Raw genomic sequence first — 13,158 nt, forward strand, 5'->3', positions numbered from 1 at the left:
GCATGATAGGTGGAATTTTTTCAGTCAAATTTCAATCCTAGTAAGCATTAGCTAACAATCAACATTGGGTATTTAACATCAAGATAATGGATGCTCCAAATTAATTACTTTAGAGGCAAAAACACGGCGCAAAATACTTTAGGATATTAGATGCTACTTGGAAAAAACATTAAGGATAAAAATGTACCTTTATCCATAATTAGCTGTAGAAACAGAAAAATGATTAATCACTGATGAACAAATAAACTTAACTCATGTACAAGACTGTGGACAAAATCAATGAGAAAACTATGGTAAGAAAAATCAATGAGAAAATCAAATCCTAATGATTGGCAAGAAGATATCACGCGCCAACCACCCCACACCTACACGTCTACACATGCTGCACCGTCTCAGCGTCTTCACACCCTCTTTATTCATCTGTGTAATCTATAGATCATCAAAGAGGCCGAGTAAATACCCAAAAATATATCTTAAAAAGGTTCTAAACAGGCTCGTTTAATTCCTCCGGCAAGATGTGCTCGAGGTGGAGGTGGTGGTACGCGGAGACCTTCCGATGGCCGGAGTTCGAGTTTTCTCTGCCGTCATCGGTGTTCCGGTGGACGACCGAGTGGAACCTGGAAAGTCTGCGGAGGCTGAATTTCGATTTCTCCATAGTGGACGACGTCGCATGGGCTTTCGTGATGGCGGTGGAGTCTCTAGCCTTGCTCTCCATGCTCTGCTGCTTCTTCCTCTTCTGTGGCTGTACTCTCTAATTCACCTTCCTCTTGTTCTTTCTCTCTTCAATATCTGTACATCTAATTTCAAAATAACTATTGATTTGCTTCGATTCTCCTTAAGCTGTCAATTGATTTTCCGGCATATTTTTGATCGTTCTTGAGTCGGAGACTGAATGAAACATTAAGTAGCGGCGTTTCCGGATATTGTCTTGGGATTTCCTTCCCAACTGTTAATACAAATAATCAATTTATTGTTATTTTTTTTGAATCAACGAACCATGTCATTTCACAATTATTTTTAAATTTTCCAACTTGAGATCATTTTGATGATACTTTCCAGGATGCACTTGAACTTTCCATTGAGGTGTGTCGTGTGTGGACGAATCTGGATAGGATATCATAATTCTTATCCGAAGTCCAAACCCTATATTCGTTCAGTTTTGTTTTGTTTTGTTTTTACTGATTTTTTCCCAAATTTAAAAAAAAATCCACAGTTTTCAACTCTTATAAAATTTAGGAATTTTTAAAACGCCAAGCCAAAAATGAAATAAAATAATGGGAGAATGACATTTGGACACTAAAAGATTGAATTAATTCAATATTAAGATTGAAAGATTTGAGAATATCTAAATACGAATCAAAGGCCTTTTAATGATTTAATAATCACATTCCTTAATTTGCAATTTTATAACAACTAATTTGCTAATAATGGCAAATTAGATATATGAAAGTGACTCATGTGAATGTGGTTTCTTTTTGCTAACCATGTGAATGTGGTTGTTGCTTCTAGCATCAGAGAAGTACTGGTATGTTTTAGTGGGAAAAATTGGCCGTTGTGTCCCAATATACTAGCGCACGATGCACACATTTATGGGCAAGAAACGAAAACGTATATATTTATGTCCTTCCTATATCGAAGACGTCATGAAGCTGGACACAAGGTTTAGGTGAGAGATTAGGACTGATTGGATGGTTCGGACTTGGAGGCCTGGAGGGAAAGCGTGATGTGCTATAATCATCACTGAGAGTCTGGGGATCATGTAACATGGAGGTTAAAGACCAAACCCAAAGTCTTGATTAGTAAGATAGTCACAGTAAATCTGTGAGTTGGGCCTCTCTGGAATTTTGGGCTGTTTTGAAATTAAATAATAAAACAAAATGTTGCAAATTTTAGAATTAAATAATAAATCTACCCCTAAATTATGAGTCCAAAACATAATCATAAACTCATTTTGGTGCAATTTTTTTTAACTTTTATCATTGATAAATGATAAATTTGATTATTAGTTGACAAAAAAATTATAAAAATAATTTATTTTTTTTGTCATTTTCTATAATCTTTTTGGATACATGTCTATAATTTTTGATTATTTTTTTTATTTTTAAGCCATTTTTTATAATTTTTTTGTCAACTAATAGTCAAAGTTAACTTTTATTAATGATATGAATGACATTGTAATATTTTAAAAAGTTAAAAGAAAATATCATACTAAAAATAAATTTAGGATCTTAGGTGTTCATGTATATATAATTTAAGGGTAAAATTGTTATTTAACCTTAATTTTTGGGAAAAATAGCATCCAAAGATCACTGTGTAATATTTATATGAGATAAGGACCAAATGATTTGACAATAATAACCCTTATCATCGCTGGTGTAACATCCCAAAAATTTTTACTTAAGGATAGTTGGGTAATTAAGGATAAATTAGATAATTGAGAGTTAACTTGGACTAAATAACAACAACAACAACAACAACAACAACAATAACAATAATAATAATGTATGAATGGCTAATAGGTATATCAGATCCTAATCAAGACTTAAAATTGGACCCTAGGTGGTATTGAGCTATATTTAGGCTTAATTAGATGGACAATATTTGAAATCTAAAATTTTGATCCTTGGTCGTAGCCAAGAGTCGATTTTTAAGCTTTCAAACTTGCTTTTCAGCTTAAAAATTAGAGTTTTGAGTGGGAGTTCGAAGGTAAACAAAAAAGACTCTGTTAGAGTTTATTGTAGACATCCAGTTGAGTTTATTTGGAGCTTCTAATTATTTGGGTAAGTACTTATAACCTCTCCTCTTCTTCTCTTGTGCATTTTCGCTATGGTTTTTGGGTAATTCTTTACGAATCTAAAATTGAGTTGTGAGTTTGCTTAAAATTCTAACTTTAATGGGATTAATGAGAGTTTATTTAAATGCTTAACCTTTGGGTTATGATGTTATTGATGTTTTAGGATTTCAAGGTGGAGTTTGGAATAAACTTTAGAGCTAATTTGTTGAGCTAAGAAAATTATGAATTATTAGTGGTGTTGATCAGACTAATGAAAGTCCAAGTAAACTAATGAAACCTAAAAATGAACTTAGTTGTTGGTAGATGATTACAATAGAATTTTTGAATTTAAGCCTTAATTAGAGTTAATTAAGGATAATTAGTCATTAATGATTATTGGTGTATTTGATTGTAGATTAACCATTATTGGTGCTATTGAGCTTATTAGAGGCTCCATTTAATATTCACGAGTATTCTTTATTGGTAAACCAAGAGTTAAGGTAATCAAAAATTTTAATTATTGTATATTATAGTGTCTACAACTGTAAATTTTGCTAAGTTATCATTGGCTTGAGATGGGTAATATGGACATGTTAGTTAATATAGTGACTCTGAGTTAATGTTATGCGATAAACAAGCCTAATAGTGATAAAAATACTTTATGGCTATATGATAACCTGCAAGTTTTGTTTATGAATGTGTTGAGTTATTGAGATATGCATGAATATATATTTGCATATGTTGACTGAACTTGCATGATCATAATGGATAGGAGTTCACCCTAGAATAGTAGAAGATTAGAATAATAAATCCACGTGGTATGGCTTTTACTGAGTTTGTGCATAATGGTTGACATATTTCATTATTATATGTTCTTAGTATTGTCAACAACCTATGCGTATGACATGAGCGAGCATGATGCTTAGTATCACTGATCTTGGATTAGACAATGTGGGTCGGATACTTATAACACCCTAAAATTCGAGTAAGGAGAACCCATAATCTAAAAGTGAGTATGGGAGCCTTTGACCGAGTGACTCCTCACAATTGGAGAGAGGGGCTAATCCAGTCACACGGACTATACCGATATGAGTTTAGGTTCAATTAGAAGATATAAAGAGAGATATAAGGTGGTTGTATTGATTATGCGGCATACTATCTTGTGTTATGATGTGATTAATGTGTGATTGACTCATGTGATATAAATTGCTTATTCGTTTATATGTGCTACGCTTTAATATGCTTTAATTAAGTCTCTTTGTTATTGAGATTTTTTAATCTCATTCCCATTTATTAATATCATTATAAGAGACGATAAGGATAAGGAAAAAGGGAAGGCATCGATGCTAAAGAACTAGAGCTTATCTTGTAAAGTCTCTAGTTAATCTATGTGTAATTGACATTATTTTGCCAACACTAAGGGTTTTTCATGTTGGTTTATGTTTATTTGAAGTTCATTTGTAATGGCAGCCTTAAACTTTAATTTTAGGCATTTTTAAATTGTCATAGCTATAATAGAGTCCTAACACCTAAACTAACTATGGTAGTGAGCCAAGATAATTTGAACAAGTATATTTTAACAAGTTAAATGAGTTTTACATATTTTGGGTGATTATTTAACTTGAATGTAAAAAGTTACATTTTTACCCTCTCATTATGTGTTTTATAGAGATTGAGTGATCAATTCTTGTATTAAGAGTTTTTTGATACTTTTAACTATTTGGACAAGTGTATTAAGACTCATTGAGTGTTGTTTAAGCCCTTGTGTGAGCTAATGGCTTATTTTTTGAGTTTTGAACACTTGGTTGATGGTTTAGAGGTAAAAATGTAAAGTTTTAGTTTTGGGTGTCTAAATTCTTCATATGATGTTGGATTGATGTGAAACCAAAACTATTAGTTAGATTATAAAATTTTTGATGTGTAAGCGTTTGAATCACCTCAATTGAAGGTATGAGTCAAAAGTTATGCATGTCAGAAGTTTATGATTGGAATGTGTCATGACAGATACTGTCATGAAGTCTTGGTCGCAGCTTAAAGATTGTTGGCCATAGCCAAAGAGTGGCTAAGAGCATTTGGCCACAACTAAAAGGGAATTGGCTATAGCTAAGTCTTTACTGAAAGTGTTGGTCGTCGCTTATTATGCTCTAACTATAGTCAAGTACCCCTATTAAGTGAAAATAACCCTTTTTTACTTTATTTTAACCTATTTTCAACTCTAATTGATATTCATACTTTCCAAATACTTTTTACTCTAATTTATAATGTTTAAATAAATTTTTAAACCTAGTTTTGAGATTAAATAATTAATGAGATCCCATCCCTACAAGATTTTTTTTTACTTAACTTTTTAAATTTTTATATTGCTGAGGTTAATCTTTCTTTTTCATGATATCTCTTATTATTAATTTAATTAGTTAATATTATCATAGAATCTTTACCTTAAGATTAATTTTTACGCTAGTTATGTGTTTAATTGATAGAGGTATTACAGCCAGCACTAATCGGCCATCGGAGCCCCTATTACTGACGAGATCACCGGCAACATTTTATTTAAGTAAGGTTTTTAAGTGGTCAAGGGTGGGTTTGATCCTATAACTCTTGGCCATCTAAAAAGCTTGGTGGCTTAGTGGCCACCAAGCCCTTTAATAATATATGGCAAACAAAAATATAAGTAGTAAACCAAGTATAAAATTACTTTCATGTAATAACCTAATGGTGTGTTGTTAATTTTTGAATGAAACTTATTATTTTACAAATATCACTTGTTAATTTGATATGAACAATTACAAAATAGGGGCTTTAAAACTTCACTATTTTATTTGTCAAACATCTCAATGTATTGTTATCAATCACGAATAAATTGTCAAAACCAAACGGGTACTTGTCAGTAAATAACTAACACATACAATTAAACCCTTCCTATCAATTTTTCTAACTTGTTAAAACCATAATAGATTCTTGTTAATTTCAAATGAATTGTTGTTATTTTACAAATGTCACTTGTTAATCTGACATGAATAATTACAAATTGGAGGTTTCAAAACTTCACTCATTTTACTTGTTAAACGTCCCAATATATTGTTGTCAACGGATAGGTTGTTGTCAAAACTAAACGAATATTTGTTAGTGAATGACTAACACGTACTAAGTCTTCTTATCAATTTTTTTAACAAGTATTCATTTGGTTTTAACAATAACACATTGGACGTTTAACAAGTAAAATAAGTAAAATTTTAAAGCCCCCAATTTATAATTATCTATGTTAGATTAACAAGTAACATTTATAAAATAATAAGAATTCATTTAAAATTAACAAGAATCTATTATGGTTTTAACAAAATAGAAAAAATGATATAAAAGGTTTAGTTATACGAGTTAGTCATTCATTGACAAGTATCTGTTTGGTTTTGACAACAATCTATTCGTGATTGATAATAATACATTGGGACATTTAACAAGTAAAAAGAGTGAAGTTTTGAAGCCTCTAATTTGTGATTGTTTATGTCAGATTAACAAGTGACACTTGTAAAATAACAATAATTCATTTGAAATTAACAATAATTTATTACAGTTTTAACAAGTTAGAAAAATTGATAGAAAGAGTTTAGTTATATGTGTTAGTCATTTATTAACAATTACTCGTTTAATTTTGACAACAACATATTCGTGATTGACAACAATACATTGGAATATTCAACAAGTAAAATGAGTAAAGTTTTGAAGCCCTTAATTTGTAATTGTCCATGTCAGATTAACAAATAATATTTGTAAAACAACAAGTCTTGTTCAAAAATTAACAACATACCATTAGATTATTACATAGAAGTAATTTTTGTGCTTGGTTTACTAATATTTTTTTTTTGCCATATATTATTAAAGGGCTTGGTAGCCTAGTAACGATCAAGCTTTTTAGGTAGTTAAGGATTATAAGATCAAATTCATCCTCGGCCACCTAAAAACCTTACTTCTCAAATAAAATGTCACTGGCAACAGGGGTTCTGGCGACCTCACCTCTGGCAACAATGGGGTTTCTTTTCTTTTTTAAACTATGAGGGCATTTTAATCTTTTCGCTTATGGAGGGGTTCTTTGTCAAAAGGGTCAGAAGATTGCAGTGCTATTATCAAATCATCTAATCTTTATCTCATATAAATATCAAATAATGGTCCTTGGATGTTATTTTTCCTAATTTTTAAGTTAGATTTTTAAGATGCTCCCGCCAGTTTCTAGATTGTTTGATTATTCTAATCTCCTTTTGGATTACTCTTTCCAGCCAATTAATTTTCCCCAAAAATGTTGATTAAAAATAAAAAGCATTGCCACTATGTATACTAACTTGACAAAACATTAACACTCGTGTGGCAAATTTAGTTTAAAATTTTTAAAAAATTGATTGTAATGATGTAAAACCTGCTGAGATAAAATTAAATCTTATTTATCAAAAGAAAATCCCAAGATTCGGGGCATTTACATCGGACCGACCATGGGAAAACGCGGCTAACAAATTCGGGTCACGTGCCATGCATCACCAACAAATCTTTGGATCCCCGCAGGTGACACGTGTCTGATGCGGCGTAGGTTGGAATGACTGAATGAGCTCACAGCAGAGTGACCTCGAATGGTCTCTCCAAGGAAGAGGAAGCATGCAAAGCAGAGCAGAACGAGGGATATAAAAGAGGGAGTCGCGTAGAGAGAGATAAAGAAAGGCGAGAGCTGTTCTAAGTATAGGGTGGCTTGTGAATTCTTATTGGCGAGGATCGTAACGGAAAGCAACTGAATTAACAATCCTTTTGCTTTTTGGATTCGGGAGGAACTAACGCTGGCCATTGGAATCGATTTTGCCTTTTTATTTGAGCATCTTCCCGATTTGTCTTTTCCCAGGCCATATTTTTCTTTTGGCGGGGCTGGCTATTTGTATGGAAGGGCATGCTTTTCACCAGCCAATTCAAAGTGGCATCGTTTCCCTTCCTGGTTTGCATAACCAGTTCGATGATTCTGGAAATGTGAACCCCAGCATTCCCTTTCTTTGCCCTACATCTACGTTGACTGACCCTTTTGTGCCGCCGCTGCCACCCTCCGGGGTGGTGGTTCGTCATCATCCAACCTTACCCGCTCTTGCACTGCGCCCTCTGAACCCAGCTCTTTTAATCAAGGTAGACGAGGAAAGATCAATGTCTCTGCATCAGGTCATATTTCTTCTGGAGGCAACTATTTCTTTTTCTTTGTTTTCTTGCAGTTCTTGCTTGTTGCAATATTCTTTTTTCTTGTGGCGTGGGTTGTGTGTTTTTTAGTTCGTGGCTTTGTGATTCTGGGTTCAATTTAATTTGCAGTTGATGGCCGATGAAGGACTTGTACCGTCGCCAGAAGAGGAGTCAAGAAGGAAAGTTGCCATTCAGAAGCTCAAACAGGTTTTTCTCGCTCAATATAGCATTTTACCTGGTCTCCTCCTTTTAATCTTTCTACTTTCCGCAATATCTAGTCTTCCGTGCGTTACTGCTGCGTTAGGTAATGCGTCCTTTTTTCTGGTCTTTCTAAGGGTATTTGGAATTTTAAGCGTTTTGATTGGGAAATAGAATTGTGATTTGTCTTGCCTGTGACAATTCCATATTTTTAGTCAATAAATTGTGATTTTGATCTATTAGGGCTATGGATACTGACATCTACACCTCCGCTCTTTTTCCCTCTTGGAGAAATTGTAATAATAGACTAGTAGTTGTCAAAACATTCTAAAACCATCTTTTTAAAAGATGCTTTCTTTTCTTTCTTTCTTCTTCTTCTTCTTTTTTTTTTGGCACCATGGTGAGTTACATCGTAACCTTTGGTGTAAAAGCTGGTCTTTTTTAAAGGTGCTTTCTAATTCGCTTCCTTAAAGAAAGGGAAATGCGTTTTTCTTCCATCGCTGTGAAATCATATTTTCTTGATTCTTTCACATGTAGGAAAGATGTTGGTATTGATAGTTTGACAGCATTTCCGTGATTCTACATGATGGAATATCATGAGTTTACGATTCCAATGCGTTTCATTACAATTGTAGGATTGCATTGTAATTCCATTGCCTTAAACTTCTGTTGATGTATATGTTACTCTTGTAAGATGCATTGTTATTTATGGGCAATGCTACTCTCTATATTAGTTATGTGAATGTTAGCAATCTCTGTTGCAAGTTTTGATAAAAAAAAAAAAAAAATCCCACTCTTTCACCTAATAATCGATGTCAGTGTATTCCAGGTATTTTTCCACAGCACTATAGGTGCAAGATCATTCAATTTGGAGTTGTAGAAATTTGTGCTGTAGCTAATGACCTGAATAAAATACATTACATTTATTGCGCCTTTTAGAGAAAGAATAAGGACATTTTGATCAGATCACCTTATGTGAAGATTACTAGCTGCCACAGGGTGAATGCGGAGGTTCAAGTTAGAATTCCCTTGTTTATTTGTTTGCTTGCGCTGGAATGATTGTTTTAAATGTTCTACGTTGTACTATCTTGATGATATTATCAATCAATTACCAATCCAGCACTTCTATTGTATCACCTCATTTCTGAAACTGTTTATTTGATATTGCACATAACTTTGTAGATTGTTTTATCATGGATTAAGAAGGTTGCTCAGAATCATGGACTTCCCGAGCATAAAATCTCTACCACTTCAGCCACCATATGGCCTATGGATCTTATGGCCTTGGAGTACGTCCTCTCAATTTCAGTTTGTATCATCCAATGTCAAAGATGTTTGTTTGCTATTTATACTTTATGTCTTGGCCATGTGGTGGAAGTTCGGAGATATAACAATTAGAATTTGGTTGATCATATTGCATTTTCACTATTAAAGTTCTTTGCCTGATTCAAGGGCTCCTTTGCAAAAATTTACGTGTCTGTGTGTGTTCATAAAATGCTCACTTTCTAGACATGTGAATTTTTTAATTGACACATGACTGAACTACAGGCTTTCACTTAAAGTATACACAGGCATAAATAAAGGAAGCAAGCTCCCAACTCATTGATACCCTAGCTTTATTAGACTTAGATGCTCCTTGATGAATAAAATACTGTTGATTTCTAGCACTGTTACTTGGTTTTACTTGATCCTTTTACTATCTAAGTTTCTTTTTCTTTTTTCTTTTTTTTTTGGGGAGGGGGGCATTAATGACTATTGAAGCTGAAAACTGTATTTTTTACTTTTTAATGTTCAGATGAAAGTTATATTTTAATGGGAAAATTAATCTTTTATTCTCTAACTTTTAAGTCACTTGTAACTCAGTCCCTCAACTATGACTCGCTGTGACTCAATCCCTCAACCATAACTTGCCTATGACTCAATCCCTCAACTTTTGAATCACTTACAAATTAGTCCCTTAACTTTTGTTAATTTTTTTTTTCATGTTAACTTCTATCTCACATTAATAAATAAGAAGAGGGTATTTTAAAATAATATGTGAGCATTTTTTTATCCCTCTTATTTGATAAAAAAATTTAAAAAAAAAATAAAAAATAAGGACCGAGTTATAGGTAAATCAAAAGTTAAGGGACTGAGTTGCAGCGAGTTATAGTTGAAGGACTGAATCGTAACGAGTCATAATTGAGGGACTGAGTTACAAGTGAGTTAAAAGTTGAAGGACTAAAAGATTAATTTTTTCCTATTTTAATTTATTGTGATTTGCTACAACTTGTTGACATGTCAAAAAACTTGTTTTGTCTTCTGAACTTCTGAATATGTTCAGGTTCACAGTCCAGAATCTGATATTGATGCTCTCTGTGTTGCTCCTTTCTTTGCTTCAATGTCTGTAAGTCTATTATTATATTCTTCTATTTATCAAAAAATTTCTATTTGGCAGTGCAATAATTGTCTTGATTTCCATGCCTATGATTTATGCAGGAGGACTTTTTTGTTCATTTGCATGACATGCTTAAAAACAGACCCGAAGTAGCTGAGATACAGTGTGTTAAGGGTGCAAAAGTGCCTCTAATGCGGTTTAAGTTTGATGGAATTTCCATTGATCTACCATATGCCCGACTTAAAGTATTATATGTTCGTGAGGTGAGTATTTTTGGTTTTTAAGTATAAAACTGTTTATTTTGCCACTCATTAAGTATAAAACTTTGTTAACATGATTGTTGGAGCAATTACATATGTGAAGAGTTAATAAATTCTTGAATATTCATGCTCAATATTTTCTGCTAAATATGTCATCGTCCCTTTAATTAGTTGTTTAGTTTTAGTGCTACAACACTGTTTTATTTTTTTATTTTTTTTCCTTTGTTTAATAAATTCCTTCACCCTTCTTATATATTTCCTGGATATATTGGATTGCTGAGCCTTTGGTCCACAGAATGTAGACATATTAAACCCATTATTAATGAGGAATATTGATGGTACCAGCTGGAAAAGCCTGTCTGGAGTTCGTGCAAATAAGCATATTCTTCAGCTTGTTCCAAATGTGAAGGTAAAATGCATGCCAATCTTTCTTGTCTTGCAACATCAGTTTTTCTGACTTTAGTCACATATGTCTGTGTAACACAAAAAATATAAAACCAGAAGAGTGTCTTGCTGATTAATTTGGGAAACGATAGAAACCAGTTGGTCCTCTTTTGCTTCATTCCTCCGGGTCCATTTTGGTTTTGTGGTCTCATATTTGCAAGAATTGTTTCCAGAATTTTCAATCTATGCTGAGATTTCTTAAATTATGGGCAAAAAGGCGAGGAGTGTATGGAACTGTAAGTGCATTTGTACTAGAGTAGTGTTCACTTACATTCTTTGCTTCAGGTATGTGCTTATGTACACAGCCTTTAAGCTTACGTTGAAATAAATTCTTCTTTCAGTTACTTGGATATTTGGGAGGAGTTCACTTGGCTGTCCTTGCAGCTTTTATTTGTCAAAGATATCCAAACGCCTCCTTGAACGCTCTAATTATGCACTTTTTTCAAACATTTGCATTTTGGCCCTGGCCTAAACCAGTAATGGTACAAGAAGGAATGTCCCAATAGTTACAGATGTTATGGAGACGCGATCCTTGATGCCTATACAGCTTCCTTCTAGTCCTTATGAGTATTGCCATTCAAATATTACTAGAAGCACATTCTATCGAATTAGGGATGAGTTTCTACGAGGATGTCATATGACATGGGTATGTTATTTTTTTTTTTAAAAATTAACATAGATATACTTGTCATCTTACCTTACTTCTTTGTCAACAATTTTATTCAGAGGCACTTGATCATATTGCTTCATATGCTGTAGTGGCGCACTTGATCATATTGCTTCATATGCTGTAGTGGCTTTCTAGTTTTGTTTGATAACTGCAGTTGAAGTATACTCTAATGTTGTTTTCAATAAATAGCATATGTGTCATGAATTTAAAACATATTTGCTTATGGATATGTCTCGAGTCTCATTTCTTTATTTGGCTGCATTGAAGGATCTTTTTAACTCAGACTTCCATTGGGATAGTATTTCTGAGCCTTTTCCGTATTCAAAAGAATATTCATTATTTGCCAAGATTTACCTCTCTTCTCCTAATAAAGATAGTCTTGGAGATTGGGTTGGCTGGGTCAAGTCACGGTTTCGTTGGCTTCTTCTCATGGTATGCACCTCACTTGTACTATACTATCTATTAAGTTACAATTTAGACCTTTGATATCAGATTCTCATCACTTATGAAAATGGTCATGGAGTTCAATGAATTACAAGAGTGGTCGTTGGTCAGCAATGAGTGTAGGCTTTTATCTCACTATCTAAATAATTTATCTTCAGTGTAACTTCAAACTTTTATTGATCACATGGCTACAGAATTTCTTGTACTAGAGTAGCAAGAAATAATGGAGATAGATGTTAGTAGCACTGTCAAAAGACTGCAATGTATTATTTTCATTCTTCACAGAATTTTTTTTTAAATAAAATTCACTAGTAATTAAAGTGTCCCCTTAGAAATATGTCAAAATATTTCATAAATGGACCAACCATATGATAATCCGCAAGCACTTATCTTCACTTCGAGCTCCCTCTAGTGATGATAGGAGGTGGTTGTTGCCAACAGTATCCTCTTTATATGTTTTCTTCATTTCCTTTTGTGGTCTCACTTGTGCAGTTGGAGGAAATCCAAGGATTTTGTGACCCCAATCCAACAGAATATGTGGATGCTGAGAAAACTGAGTCTAATGTGGTTTTCTATTGGGGCTTCCTAGATGGTAAGGATAATGTAAGTGACAAGATACAATTGATAGAGGAGGAGTTCATGAGTAATCTTAGCACATACTGTGATGTTTCTCCTGGGAAGGTGGAATTGTCCATTCTATTGGCTTCTGAGCTTTCCAAGAGTGCTCTCTCTAATGATGATACTGCAAAGCCTGCAAAGACATGTTGGAAGAAGATAACTGACCTTGATCAGA

General features: G+C 33.4%; 1 protein-coding gene across 1 annotated transcript; it reads left to right on the top strand.

Annotated features, from left to right (window-relative positions):
* Positions 1-7,368: 7,368 nt before the first annotated feature.
* LOC129295897 (nuclear poly(A) polymerase 3-like) lies at positions 7,369-13,154 on the top strand (the record flags this gene model as incomplete). The annotated part of the gene is given in 12 exon segments (XM_054934493.1): positions 7,369-7,957; positions 8,102-8,179; positions 9,353-9,431; positions 9,434-9,459; positions 10,494-10,556; positions 10,649-10,810; positions 11,103-11,216; positions 11,425-11,487; positions 11,593-11,752; positions 11,755-11,897; positions 12,189-12,353; positions 12,858-13,154. Coding segments are annotated over 12 exon segments (1,620 nt in total), but the record flags the coding sequence as incomplete, so codon positions are not given.
* Positions 13,155-13,158: the final 4 nt, after the last annotated feature.

This window comes from Prosopis cineraria, unplaced genomic scaffold (genome assembly GCF_029017545.1).
Source record: "Prosopis cineraria cultivar Desert tree isolate PC_DT_omini unplaced genomic scaffold, ASM2901754v1 PC211, whole genome shotgun sequence".
In the NCBI taxonomy this organism is placed as follows: Eukaryota; Viridiplantae; Streptophyta; class Magnoliopsida; order Fabales; family Fabaceae; genus Prosopis; species Prosopis cineraria.